Source organism: Caretta caretta, chromosome 7 (genome assembly GCF_965140235.1).
Source record: "Caretta caretta isolate rCarCar2 chromosome 7, rCarCar1.hap1, whole genome shotgun sequence".
Taxonomy (NCBI): domain Eukaryota; kingdom Metazoa; phylum Chordata; order Testudines; family Cheloniidae; genus Caretta; species Caretta caretta.
Genome location: NC_134212.1, coordinates 32,520,221 through 32,533,037, shown reverse-complemented (window position 1 = coordinate 32,533,037; position 12,817 = coordinate 32,520,221). Strand labels below are relative to the sequence as shown.

The 12,817-nt window shown below is 56.6% G+C and overlaps 1 protein-coding gene across 2 annotated transcripts; it reads right to left on the bottom strand.

Annotated features, from left to right (window-relative positions):
• Positions 1 to 12: 12 nt before the first annotated feature.
• Positions 13 to 12,508, bottom strand: LOC142072696 (solute carrier family 22 member 6-like). Of its 2 annotated transcripts, XM_075130431.1 has the most exons (10): positions 12,003 to 12,508; positions 11,548 to 11,651; positions 10,093 to 10,247; positions 9,297 to 9,465; positions 8,774 to 8,897; positions 7,600 to 7,709; positions 4,199 to 4,413; positions 3,612 to 3,720; positions 3,146 to 3,349; positions 13 to 3,019 (listed from the first exon to the last, which is right to left on the bottom strand). In XM_075130431.1, the coding sequence occupies exons 1-10, from the start codon at positions 12,372 to 12,374 to the stop codon at positions 2,947 to 2,949; spliced, it is 1,635 nt and encodes a 544-aa protein (XP_074986532.1). In that variant the 5' UTR covers positions 12,375 to 12,508; the 3' UTR covers positions 13 to 2,946. The 2 variants fall into 2 exon arrangements, with proteins under 2 accessions (XP_074986532.1, XP_074986534.1); XM_075130433.1 differs by lacking the exon at positions 3,146 to 3,349.
• Between the last annotated feature and the right edge of the window lie 309 nt (positions 12,509 to 12,817).

The following is a 12,817-nucleotide window of genomic DNA, read 5'->3' as shown; positions in this document are numbered from 1 at the left end:
GCACAAACTGGGTTTTGAAATAAATTTATGTCTTGTTTAACTACAAAAGGTAAATTTTAAGCGACAATAAGGGATAACAAACAGAACAAAGCAGATTACCTTAGTAAATAAACAAAAAACGCAAACTGAGCTTAACACACTAGATAGGAAGGATATAAATTAGCAAATTCTTACCCTGAGTGATAAACGGGCTGGCAGATTCTTCAGGCACAAGTTGTTTTGGCTTTCCCAGGATTTCATACACAGACTAAAAATCCTTCTAGCCTGTGACCATCACTTCCCACAGTTCAGTCTTTGTTCCTCAGGTGTTTCCAGGTGTGGTGTTGTAGGGAGAGTGAGGTCCCCCCATAATGTCATTTCCCCCCTTTTATACTTTCTTCCCACTTACTGGAAAGCTCTTTTGCTGTGACCTGGGTCAAACTGTTCCCATCGTGTAGTGCTATCTCTGAGAAGTTTCTATTGTACACAGTTCCTGGGGTAATCCTTGTGCTTGTGTGTATTTCCTCAATAAGCCATTAACATTGTTTGGCCTTTTTACTGTTGTACCTGAAAGGCTGCTTGTGGGTGTTTTCAACCTCACGACATGTTTCAGTAACACATACATAGCCAAGCTTCAGAACTTCACATACGACAATAGCACATACAATCTGATGAGATATTACTGTCTAATGGATCAAGACTTTTAGAACGATACCTCACAAGGCTTACTTTGTACAAAACATATCCTAATTACATGACAGTGGTGAATATTGGGGTGCCAGGGTGTCACATTGGGCACTCCACATCAGTGGCCCCTTTTGTTCAAGGCATTGCCCTATCGGCCAGCCCGCATGCTGCTGAGCAGCTTGGAGCGCTGTTCCTGTGTGGCAGGCCACCACTGCTTCGCTTCTGTCGGGGCTCTGCTCTGCTTTGCATCCACAGCTCTCACCTGGCCACATCATTTCTCCAGATGGCAGCCCTGGGTGTGTGTGCATGTGGAGGAGGGGTAGTGCAGTATCTCTGCAGGCAGGGGGCCCCTCCTATACCCCCAGGAGGGATCTGGGCCAGGAATGCCCCTGCAGGCACCAGCCCAAGGAGATCTTCCAGTTCAGGGCCAGCCCAATAGAAAACTTGGGAGATCATCTGAAATCACCCTGGATAAGACCCACATGAACTTCTTACCTTCCCCTGCAGCCTAAACGGTGGGTCTGTTGATCTATCACTGCACATCCCTCTTCTCTGCCCCACCCCAGCCACTGGGGCACCCCCCTCTGCTCCTCTACCCACCCATCCCTGGCGTGCCCCCAATCTACTCCTCCCTAGCTCTACACCCATCCACCACTGGAGTGCCCCTCTCGGCAGCCCTGCTACTCCACATAGATTGGTGATTACTGTCTGGGATGATCAGAACAGGAGACTCACCTGGTATCCAGGGCTAGATTGTCCCCTCCAGTCTTCCCCCTAGGGTATCCTACCACAGCACAGGGGTAACACGGGGGTGCTCATATCACCAGACACCCCTCCCCCTTCTGCTAGTAGCCATCACGTGACATAGCTTCTCTAGGTGTGGAAACTGTTATGCACATGGTCCCCAGCATCCCTGCAGGAGCCTGCCTGGCTCTGACCCCCATCACCCCCATGTGGGGAGAGTATGGTAAATCATGGGAAAATGCAGTCTACCCAGGGAGTCCAGCCTAGAGGAGAATGAGGCACTCAAACTACATTTCCCATGATGCACCAGTCAGGGATTCCCAAGATGCATTCCCTTCCCATCTACAAGAGGGCAGACCATGGTGCATCATGGGAGATGTAGTTATCAGGGCACCCATCTCACGGAGAAGACAGGAGCAGGAGGCTGCCAAACTATATCTTCCACGAGGCACTGCAGTGGCATTTCAGAATCAAAATACTTAGATTTTTGCCAAAAATATCAATACTTTCTGGAGAGAGAAACATGCCCCCCGCCCCTGTTTCCAGAGGAGCTCCAGCCCTGACTCTATGGTGTGGTTGGTGTGCAGGGATCAGGGACATGGAGCAAGGGGAATTTTTTAGTGTGGCTGGTTTATTTACAAAAATGTACAGAAGACCACAGGAACGAGTGCAGGAAATCTCACCTAGGCACCCCACACACACACACATCCTGTCCCTGCTGCCTGGGAGCTCGTTCCCCACCCAGAGGGGTCTCTCCAAACTCCAGCCCCATTGGTGAATGTTACAGATTGGATCCAACTGCCCCGCCTCCTGTACAGCCTAGCTGAGCTACCTAGGTGCCCCCAGCACCTAATGGGGAGCCATCGACACCTTCAGAGCCCCCAGGCGCTTCTCCCCACTCTGCTCAATTTTCCCCAAGACCATCAGTTCAGCCACAGGATCCAATCCATGCCCAGTTTGGTAGTGGCTCATCAGCAGCTATGAAATCTGTTGGCTGGGTCTCAGCTCGCAGCAGGACAGAAACCGGCATCTCATGAATGGGCCACAGATGCTGTAGAGGGGTGGGTGTCAGGCCAAGATACATCACCAGGAGGAGCCAGTTCACAGCCTGACCAGGCCAAAGGAAGGAGCGAGTATTAGGCCAATACACAAAACCTGGGGGAGCCAGTGACAGCCCGGGCCAGTGACAGCCCTGCCGGACCGGAGGGAGGAGCGGGTGTCAGGCCAATATACACCAGCAAGGGGAGCAGGTACCATCACACCTGGCAAAGTTGTTTGGGGAGGTGTCTCCCTCCTCTGTCCACGCCCCACAGGCTCCCTGCATGTGAGGCGTAGGGCCCCCCACTGTGGGGCAGCTCAGTGACACAGCTCAGAATACCCCACCTGCCATTTGCCCTGTCTCTTTAAGGGGCCTGATTCCTAAGTTGCAAAGGGAACAGCAGGTGGTTCCTCCCTTCACGTGGGCCTTTTGGTGCAGCCTGCACCTGTGCATTGCGGGGGCCAGGACTGGGGGCTTTGGGTGGCAGGGAAGGCTGCTCAGATCCTGGTTGAGTGGACAACGTGAGCCACAGTCTCCCTGGTGGGCGTCTCCTCGCCTTTCCTCCTGGCTCTGGAACAAAAGAGGGAGGGTGTGAAAAGGATGGAAAGGGCAGGTGGGAAGGGATTGACAGGCAAGGAAAAGGTTTGCAGGGGAAAGGGCAGCAGGAGATATACCCCAGCAGCCTGTGAGTCACACCTGTCCTCCACCTCTTCTATGGTGTCCAGCAGGGGGACATTGTGCATCTCTGGCAGGAAGCAGGCCGCGATGCCGGACACGACGGGAGCCACCCCGAATATCACCAGTGGCAGGAAGGGAAATTGCTGCCCAGCCACCAGCACCGCCGGGGCCACCATGCCACCCAGACGAGCCATCACAGTGGTGAAGCCAGTGCCTGTCTGCCTGCCAGACACAGTATGCTGTTAGAGACTTGTAACAATAATAGCATGCCCCGCACAGAGATGAGGGTGCCTCTGGGATGGAGCACAGGGGCTGTTGTTACAGGGAGCCCTTGCCTGGCACTGAGGCAGCCACCTCTGGGGTGGGTCACAGGGGCTATTTATACAGAGATCCCTCACCCAGTGCTGAGATGCACCTGCCGCTGGGGAGAGACGCAGGGGCTGTTTAAACAATCAGAGATGGGGAATCCCAGTCCTGATTTTACCTGACAGCGGTTGGGAAGAGTTCTCCCCCATACAGGCAGGAGCAGACAGAGGAGGCAGCCAGGCATCCTTTTCCCAGCACCACCAGAGCCAGTCGCACCATCAGCATCTCTGGAGAGGGGAAAGATGGGGTTGTGGAACTGGCCTTCCTGGAGATCAGAGCCCTGTGCAGGTTTTAGTCACTGCAGTCCCACGTCACAGCTGCCACATGAGCCATGCAAAGTATCACAGCAGCATTTCACAGTGGGAAAACTGAGGCATGGGGCTGCACAGGTGAAGTGGCTTGTCCAAGGCAGAGCCATGAATAGAATCCAGGAGTGCTGACTCCCAGCTGCCCACTCCGTTCCAATCACCAGACCCCAGTTCCCTTCCAGGACTGGGGATAGAACCCAGGAGTCCTGACTCCCAGCCCCACCCTCCCACTCTAACCCCTGAGCCATCTCTCCTGAAGGTCATGGGACAGGAGACTCTTGGCAGAGCCATGTCACAAGGGCTTCCCCCACTTCCCAGCTCAGTGGGACCAACCTGGCTCCCATCACTGCTGGAAGCTGAATGGGCTAAGAACCTGGGGCTCCAGGGGGCTCCTTACCTCTGGGTACAGGGATGTTCCCCAGGAGAAAGACTCCGGCCAGGATGAGGGAGCTGGCCTGGATGGCTCGGCGCCCAAAGTAGCTCAGGGCCAGGGTACAGGCCATCTTGGCCAGGATGTCAATGGCCCCAAAGAATGTCTGCACCAGGAAGATGTCCAGGCCAAAGGCCGGCAGGTCCATGGAGAGCCCGAAGTAGGCCAGGTTGGTGGAAAAGCTGCAGAGCAGAGCGGAGATGGGTCAGAGGGCCAAGCAGGACTCATAGGTAACATGGAGAGCTCAGCTAGTTTGTGACATCAGGGGTAGAAACAACCCATCCATCCTCCTAGATACAGCTGCGTCCACCCCTCCCCTGTCGATCCTCCTAGTGTGGCAAAGTACCTTGTTCACCTCAGCATGCTCAGTTCTTTTTCGCCTTGGAGACACAGGTTTGGGCAAGGCAGTCAGTCTAGGTGGCACAAGGTCAGGCTACACCTTTCCTCAGTCAGTCCCTTGTGCCTGTTTTCCTTTTCCCTCCTGGGGAGGGAATGCAGCCTCCCTTCCTGGAAAGGTTCAGTGTCTTGCTGCACTGTTGTATATTGGATCATTGTATATCCATTGTATATCTACTGTTGTATATTGGATCATTGGCCTGATCCTGTCCAAAATTCCCAAGTGAGGGCCCCATTTGCCCAAACTCAGGGGAATCTACCTCTGTCTCCCCCTCAGGGAAAACCCTCGGGGAACTAGGTCTGGTGACAGAGTCGTCGATCTCTGGCCCAGTCCCGCTGTCCGTTGGGCCATCTCTTTTCCCTACAAGCGTAGATTTCTGGTACTGGGCCAAGATTCTCGTTCCCCTCATTTTAACTGCCTTCCGTTCCCTCTGAGTCTTCTTGGGCTTTCCAGGTGGAGAGAACAAATCCTGGGCAAATTCATAGAAGGAATTTAACTATCGGGGCCATCCCCTGGGTCCTGGATTCATTACTTCATTCCGCCTCCTCTCCAGGGAGTAGGCTATCAAATCCTGGGAAGTCTCGTCCGATGAGGACTGGGTAGGGGAGTTAAGGAACTACTCCCACCGTCACCTTAGTGGGGTTTCCAAGAACTTCTATTTTTACGGGGATGGTCGGGTAATAATTGACATCCCCATGCACACAGGATATTCCTGAGAGCTTGGCCCGGGATAGTTGGCCTTGCCCGACCAGATTTCCCAAGACCAGCGTGATCACACTTCCCGAGTCTACTAACGTGGTGGTCTCTATACAATTCAATTCATCTTAACGGGGCTAGTGTATCTATGAGAGACCATCGCAACCCCGACTAGATTTATTAGATCACATGGTCCTCCTATATCTCCCAGTTCGCATTGCATGGGCTCTTCTAGATTCAGGCATTGGGCAGCGATATGCCCCAATTCGCCACATACATAACATCGGTACCCGGCTCGGGGCAGCCCCCAATTTTTAGGACTGTTGGGCTTTACCCCCCGAGCCTTTCTCCCCCAGTCCTCAAGTCTCTCCGGGACCTCTGGCTGCTCTTCAGGCTCCTTCCTCCCCTCCATAGTCCGGCCTGGCACTAGGGCAAACTGGGGCCTCGGGGCAGAGATTTGTCTCTGATTCTGGTGCCTTCCTTCCCCAGTGGTCCAAGAAAGTTCTTGGGCTGCTAGCTGTCTCTCTGAGGGCAACTAATTCATCATAGGAGGAGGGATCATTTTGGCAGACCCACCCTCGTATGTCCGGCAGCAACCCCCTCATGTACCTGTCCAACACTAGGATTTCCACAGTTTTCTCCGGGCCATGGGTCTCGGGGCAGAGCCACTTCCGGGCGAAGTGGATTTAGTCAAATAGCTGGGACCTCGGTGCCTTGTTGTTCCGGTATTTCCACTTGTGGAAGCACTGGGCCCTTATGGCTGGTGTCACGCCTGACCTCGCCAGGATCTCCGCCTTCAGCTGGGGGTAATCCATAGCTGTTTCTGTTGTCATTTCAAAATAGACCTGGGCCTCCCCACACAGAAACAGAGCCAGGATACCTGCCCACTGGTCTTGGGGCCAGGCCTCCCGCAGGGTCATCCTCTCAAAGGCGAGGAGATATGCCTCTATGTCGTCGTCTGTGGTCATCTTCTGTAAATAGTTGCTTGCCTGCAGCAGCCAGGCCCCCTGGGGGCCATGCGTCAGCATGGTCAGGGCTTTTAACTGGTTCACCACTTCATTCAGGGTGGCTCGATCTTGGGCCGCCTGGTTCATCAGTAATTGGTTTGTTTCCTGCTGGACTCGCACTGACTCCTGCTGGGCAGCCATCTGTACCCTGGTAGCCTCTTGTTGGGCCACAGTGGCCTGTACCAACACCTTCACTACATCCTCCATTTATTTGTTTGTGGTGATTTACCCTGCCCTGAGATGGCTTGCCACAGATCCTCACTCACTTATCCCACCACTGACACCATGTGTGGCAAAGTACCTTGTTCACCTCAGCAGGCTCAGTTCTTTTTAGCTTTGGAGACACAGGTTTGGGCAAGGCAGTCCGTCTAGGTGGCACAAGGTCAGGCTATACCTTTCCTCAGTCAGTCCCTTGTGCCTGCTTTCCTTTTCCTTCTGGGGAGGGAATACAGCCTCCCTTCCTGGAAAGGTTCAGTGTTTTGCTGCACCTAGCCTACTAGCAGCTTCCCTGCTACTCTCACTTTCCTAACAGGTGAGGGTTTAAAAAGGTCTTAAGCAGTTGGAGTCAGCTGAACCTAATTGGTTCTCTAGGAATCCCTTTTCAGCTGAACCTTATTAACCTGTGGTTACCTCTCGTCAGTGGATAGGGAGGGGCCTTTTAACCTTCTGGGACTGATTACTAGGCCCCCCCGTAGCTGTTTGTCCTGGGTTTACCACACTAGATACAGCTGTGTCCATCTCTCCCCTGTCCATCCTCCTAGATAAATCTGTGTCCATTCCTCTCCATCCATCTTCCTAGATACATCTGTGTCCACCCTTCCCCCGTCCATCCTCCTAGATACATCTGTGTCCATCCCTCTACTGTCCATCCTCATAGATGTGTCCTTCTGTCCATCCCTCCACCTCTCCTCAGAGATTTAGCTGTGTCCATCCATCCATCCACCCATCTGTCCCTCCATCCCCTCCTTAGATCCAGGAAGATGTATTTGTGTCCATCCATCCACATTACTAAATCCTAGATGTTCGACTATCCGTCCATCCCTCCCTCTCCCCATGGACCCTCTTTTCCTTAACTGTCTATCACCACAGCTGACCTTCTATCCAGTTCAACACTACCCCTCCACCCTGCACCATCTAGCTGTCCCCTGATAGGTACCCTTATCCCGTGGTAGACATATGGTTCTGTCCGTCCCCTCCAGGGTGCAGGAGGGTCACTCCCTGGTGCTGGAGTCTCTGAGCCCCAGGCTGGCCGGGCAGAGGGCCCTTACCTGACACTCATGAGGCAGCAGGAGATGCGTCTCATGGCCGGCGTGTGGAAGAGGCCCAGGCAGGAGCATGTGCTTTTCTCAGGGAGGCTGCCCCCCACCTTCTCCACCATCTAGGAGAGAGAAGGTGGCTCAGCAGTGCCCCGGCCATTCAAGGCCCCAGGCGAGGAGGAGGCTGGACACGGAATCGCCCCTTCCCTTGGCCCCACTCGCCCAGCCCAGGACCTAGGCAGCCCCAGAGCCCCACCCCCCATCTTGCCCTCAGCTGGGAGCCTCGCAGGGCTGAGGCTGGAGGCAGGAGCTCAGCACGAGACCCCGACCATGGCCTCTGGCCTTGGCATCTGCCCTGGTAGCCTGGGCACTAGGAGAGTGTAATGGGGGGAGGGGGCAAATCCCAGCCCTGAATGTTGGGAGAGGGCCAGCCCCAGAGCAACAGATTGAGGGATGGAGGGACAGACAGCTGTGTGTGGGGAGGGATAGATGGACAGGTGCGTGTGGGGATGGAGGGAGGGTGGGGATGGAAGGACGGACGGGCCGGAGGGAGGGAGAGATGTGTGTGTGAGGGGAGGGAGGAATGGATGGGTGAAGGGGGGAGGGAGGGATGGACGGGTGTGTGAGGGAGGGAGGGATGGACAGGTGTGTGTGGGTAAGGGGGGATGGACAGATATGTTTGGGGAGGGACCGAGGATGGGTGTGTGTGGGGAGGGAGGGATGGGTGGGTGTGTGTGTGGGTAAGGAGAGATGGACGATATGTTTGGGGAGGGACAGAGGACGGGTGTGTGAGGGAGGGAGGGATGGACACATGAGTGTGCACAGGACTGGCTGGTTGGAGAGATGAAGCCCTTTCAACTCTAGATGGAATCAGGGCCCTCGCCCCGTGTGACATGCACCTCTTGCCCTCTCACCTTTGCCCCCCCCATCTTCATGCCCACGAAGGAACTTCCACCCCCTTCGCTGCCCCCACTGTGTTTGGGGCGGGGGTTCCTCTCTGGACAAGACCCTGCCCCCTTTCAGCTTTCCCAGCTCCCAGTGCCATGCAGGTGAGGAAATGGGCCAGGTGCCAACCCAACTGGGGCCCCCCCAAGGGCCTCCCATCCCCCTCGCCAGGGCCAGCCCCAGCTGGGTATCAGGGCTGGGACATGCTATGACCCCGAGGGGTCAAAGGGTATCAGCTCACTTCCAGGGAGATGCTGTCCCCACCCAGCTGCTTCTGGTTGATCCGGGCCACCCGTTGCAGGTTGCTCAGCGCCGTTGCAGGCTTGTGGTTGACAATGAGCCAGCGTGCGGACTCCGGGATCCACCTGCGGAGGGGAGGAGCCAGGATTCCACTCAGACAGGGCTGATCCCTGGGGGAATCTCAAAGTGCTTTGCTGTCAGTTCTTCAGCCCCGTTTTATGGAGGGGGAAACTGAGGCATGGGGGAGATGTGATTTGCCCCCACCAAGGTCACAGAGTTAAGCAGTGGCAAGACTGGGAATAGAACGCAGTCCTCTCCCCTGCTCTTACCGCTAGGCCCCACTCCATTCCCAAAGCAGAGAGTAGGACCCAGGAGTCCTGGCTCCCAGCCCCCTGCTCTCACCCCTGGACCCCACTCCCCATCCAGAGCAGGGGATAGAACCCAGGAGTCCAGGCTCCCAGCCCCCTGCTCTCGCCACTGGACCCCACTCCTCTCCAAGGCCCTTCTAGGGATAGGGGACTCACCAGACACAGAGGAAGAAGATGAAGAAGGGGGTAGAAATGGCCAGCTGCAGCCAGCGCCAGTCCCGGATGCTGTAGGCCAGGCCAGCCAGCACCACCTGACCTGCCGTGCTGCAGTAACTCAGCCATGTCACCACCAGGGCGCGGGACTTGGTGGGGACCCATTCCAGACCTGGGCAGGGGCAGAGGGATGAAACATCTGAGCTGGGGGGTGACTCCTGGGCCCCTTTCTCAGACCAAGCCCCTCCCCACACCCATCACTCATGGGCCTCAGCCAAGGCCAGCCTTGGGAACGGTGGGGACGGGGGTGGGGCTCATTCTGTAGCCCTTTCAGCCTCCCCACTCGAGCCTCCCACAATTAGGGCCAGCCGAGATATTCCTGCTAGGAACTGGGCTGAGACACAGCGAACTCATTGCATGCTATGCAATGGTTGGATGGGGAAGGTCCCTGGATGGGGAAGGTCCCTGGGCATCATTAACCTGGATTGGAACTTGTGCCCCCTATGAGGAAGGGCCCTATATCCCATTCCTCACCCTCTTAGGCCAGCCAGTCCCTCTGCTCTGGGGCCGGATTGGAGCCAGTGCCCATTGGAGAAGAAAGCCCTCATATTCCACCCCCTGAAGCCAGCCAGTGCCCCCACTCTAGGGCCAGATTGGAGACAGTGCCCAGTGGAGCAGAAAGCTCTGTATCCTGTCCCCCACATGCCTGTTGGTCCCGCTGCCCTGGGGCTGGATGGTAGCTGGTGCCCCCTAGAGGAGAAAGGCCCTGTCCCATTGCCCCTGCCCTGGGGATACTCACTGAGGCAGATGTAGTTGAGGAGGAAGCCAGACAGACCGACCCCGCTCAGCAGGCGGAAGGCACAGTAGGTGAGGAAGTCTGAGGATAAGGCAGCCCCAGTTCCCATGACAGCCACCAACAGCAGAGAACACAGCAGGATGACCCGCCGCCCAAACCTGCATCACAGAGGGGAGCGTCCAGGGTAAGACCCCAGAGGGAGCAACACAGCTCTCTCACATGGCAGACTGTTCACCTGCGGTACTCACGGCCACAGGAAACTGCAGCGCTCCATCGGGCGTCTGTGATTGTTTGGAGTCAGTAACTGACAGCTGATAATCACTGATCAACAGCAACTGCCCCAGCTCACTGATCATTACTGGTAAATAACTGATCATCGAAACAAGTGACCAGCACTTGATCCCTGATCATCGATATCCGGTAACTTGTAACTAACCGAGCTTGGCTGTACACTCGATTCCCTGGCATTTCTCGCTCTGTCTGCAACACAATAACCTTTGAGTGCTGCGCCTGATCCAGCCCAGAATTTCAGGGAACGTTCCAGGCACCAATTGCTAAAACCCTATGGGGAATTTGGGCACAACTGGAAGAGGGAAATGGAGGGTATCCGGAGCCCCAGCAGCACTTTAGCAGAGCCACAGCCTCAAACACCCGAGACCAAAAAGCTCATTGAGGGCACCAATTAATGAACTAGCAGCATGACAACACTCCATCTCTGCTCTGCCCATCCTCCCAACAGAGTGTAAGGGGGAGGGGGGGCGGGAATGACATCTCCCAGACAAATAACAATGGGGGAGGGTAGGTAAGGGAACACGGGGGGGGGGGGGGGGAAGGGGTGTGCCCACAGCCCCTGGCACTGGGGGACAATGGGTGATCCTGTCATGAGGGGGCGGTAGGGGGCTTGCAGCGTGTCCCTGAACTAGAGGGGGCTGGATGCAGCAGAGGGAGCTGTGCAGGGGCTGGAGGGACGCATGGTGTGTACAAGTGCTGGGACAACAGAAGCAGCAAAGGGTGGGACCCCCTTGTCAATAACCAGCCCTTGCTAAAACCTGTTGGCTGAGTGCTGAGCGCTGATCAGCGACGGACGTGTCTTTGCTGACAGACGGGGCTGTCACCCACAACCCATGGTTAACAGGCGGTGCTGGGGAGCTGAGCATCAATAACCAGCCAGTGACAAGTGAGGGGTAAACCACTCACCAGTTTAGGGTGCTTCTCAACCCAGGGAATGTTTCCATACGTCATGGAATGACCTAGCATTGGACCATGCATCTGAGCCAGGGCGGCGTGGGCAGGGGGGCACTGGGCTGGATGGGCCCATTGGTCTGATCCAGGGGTGGGTGGGTAGAGGGGATAATGGGCTGGATGGGCCCATTGGTCTGAGCCAGGGCAGCAGGGAGAGGGGGATCTGATCCAGGGTGGGGGATGTTAGTTTCAGGGGGATGCCCCCACCTCACCCACCTGTCTGAGAAGACTCCGAAAAGGAGGGCTCCAAGCAGCACCCCTGCCATGAACAGCATCTGCGCCAGCGCTGGGAGGGGGCCCAGGTCACACACCAGATCCCACTGGCAGACAGACGGACAGTCAGTGCCCACAGGGACAGGGTGTGGCACCCCCAGGGGGCCCCCTCCCAGTCAGTGGTTTGTCCTGGGGGGACTGGAACTCCATAGCCATGTATCCCCCAGCACCCAACCTTCCCCCACACCCTTCTCTGGCCCCCTCCCCAGCTCTCCCCATCCTCTCTCTCCCCTACCGTCCTCCCAGTTCCTGTCCCTCTTCATTCCCCACCTCCCCTCCCCTCTCTCCCCACAATCCTCACTCTATCCCCTCCCCCTACGTGGTTCCCCCCCATCCCTGCCCCCACCCCATGGCTCTGCCTCGGGGCAGTGGGGAAGAAAAGGGGCTATGAGCCATACCTCAGTGACGATGGTGGAGGAGAAGGTGCTGCGGTCGTAGTACCACCCGTCCCGGCAGGGCTCTGTCTCGCCTTCCCTGCCCAGCGAACCGTTGTGTCTTGGACGCTGCCCATGGGTGCCCGCCAAGTGACAGCACTGCTCTGGGCTCGGGGCCAGGGAGAGCCCCCCATGAGCTGCCGTGCTGTTGCCCACCCAGCTGGCGTTGGTGCCCGGTGGCAGGGGGCGGCACTGGTGCTCAGGGGAGATGGCACTGAAGTTCTGCACCAGGTTGTGGCTGGCAATGAGGAGGGCAGGCGCAGTGAGCAGCAGGACACAGAGGAGCTGGAAGGGACCTGCACTGCCCACCTTCTCCAGAAGGTCTCCAAAGGCCATGGTTGGGGGGTGGCAGGGGACACCAGATGGTGGGGGAGATGGGCACAAGCCCCTCCTGGGGTGACTGCAGGGAGAGACGGGCGCCTCAACGGAGAGACAGACACAGGCACCTGCAGGGAGAGATAGGCACAGGTTCCCTTAAGGAGCAGCTTTTCCCAGTTCCTGGCTGCCTTATATACAGAGCAGAGGGGAAGGTGGGGAGGGGGGTTAACGATTGACTCCTGCCATGTTATGCTGCTAACCCAGAGTGCCCTCCTCTCTTCTGCCCACAATTAGAGGCAGCTGCTAACAGGGAGGAAGCTGGCATGGAGGCAGGGGGAAGTGGGCACTGGAGATTGGGAACTGGGATCCAGGGCTGGGATTGAAGAGAGAAGGCTGGTGCCAGACTGGGCACAGCCGCTGGGGACCAGGCACTGCGTCTGCCCTGGCACTGGGGACCGGGC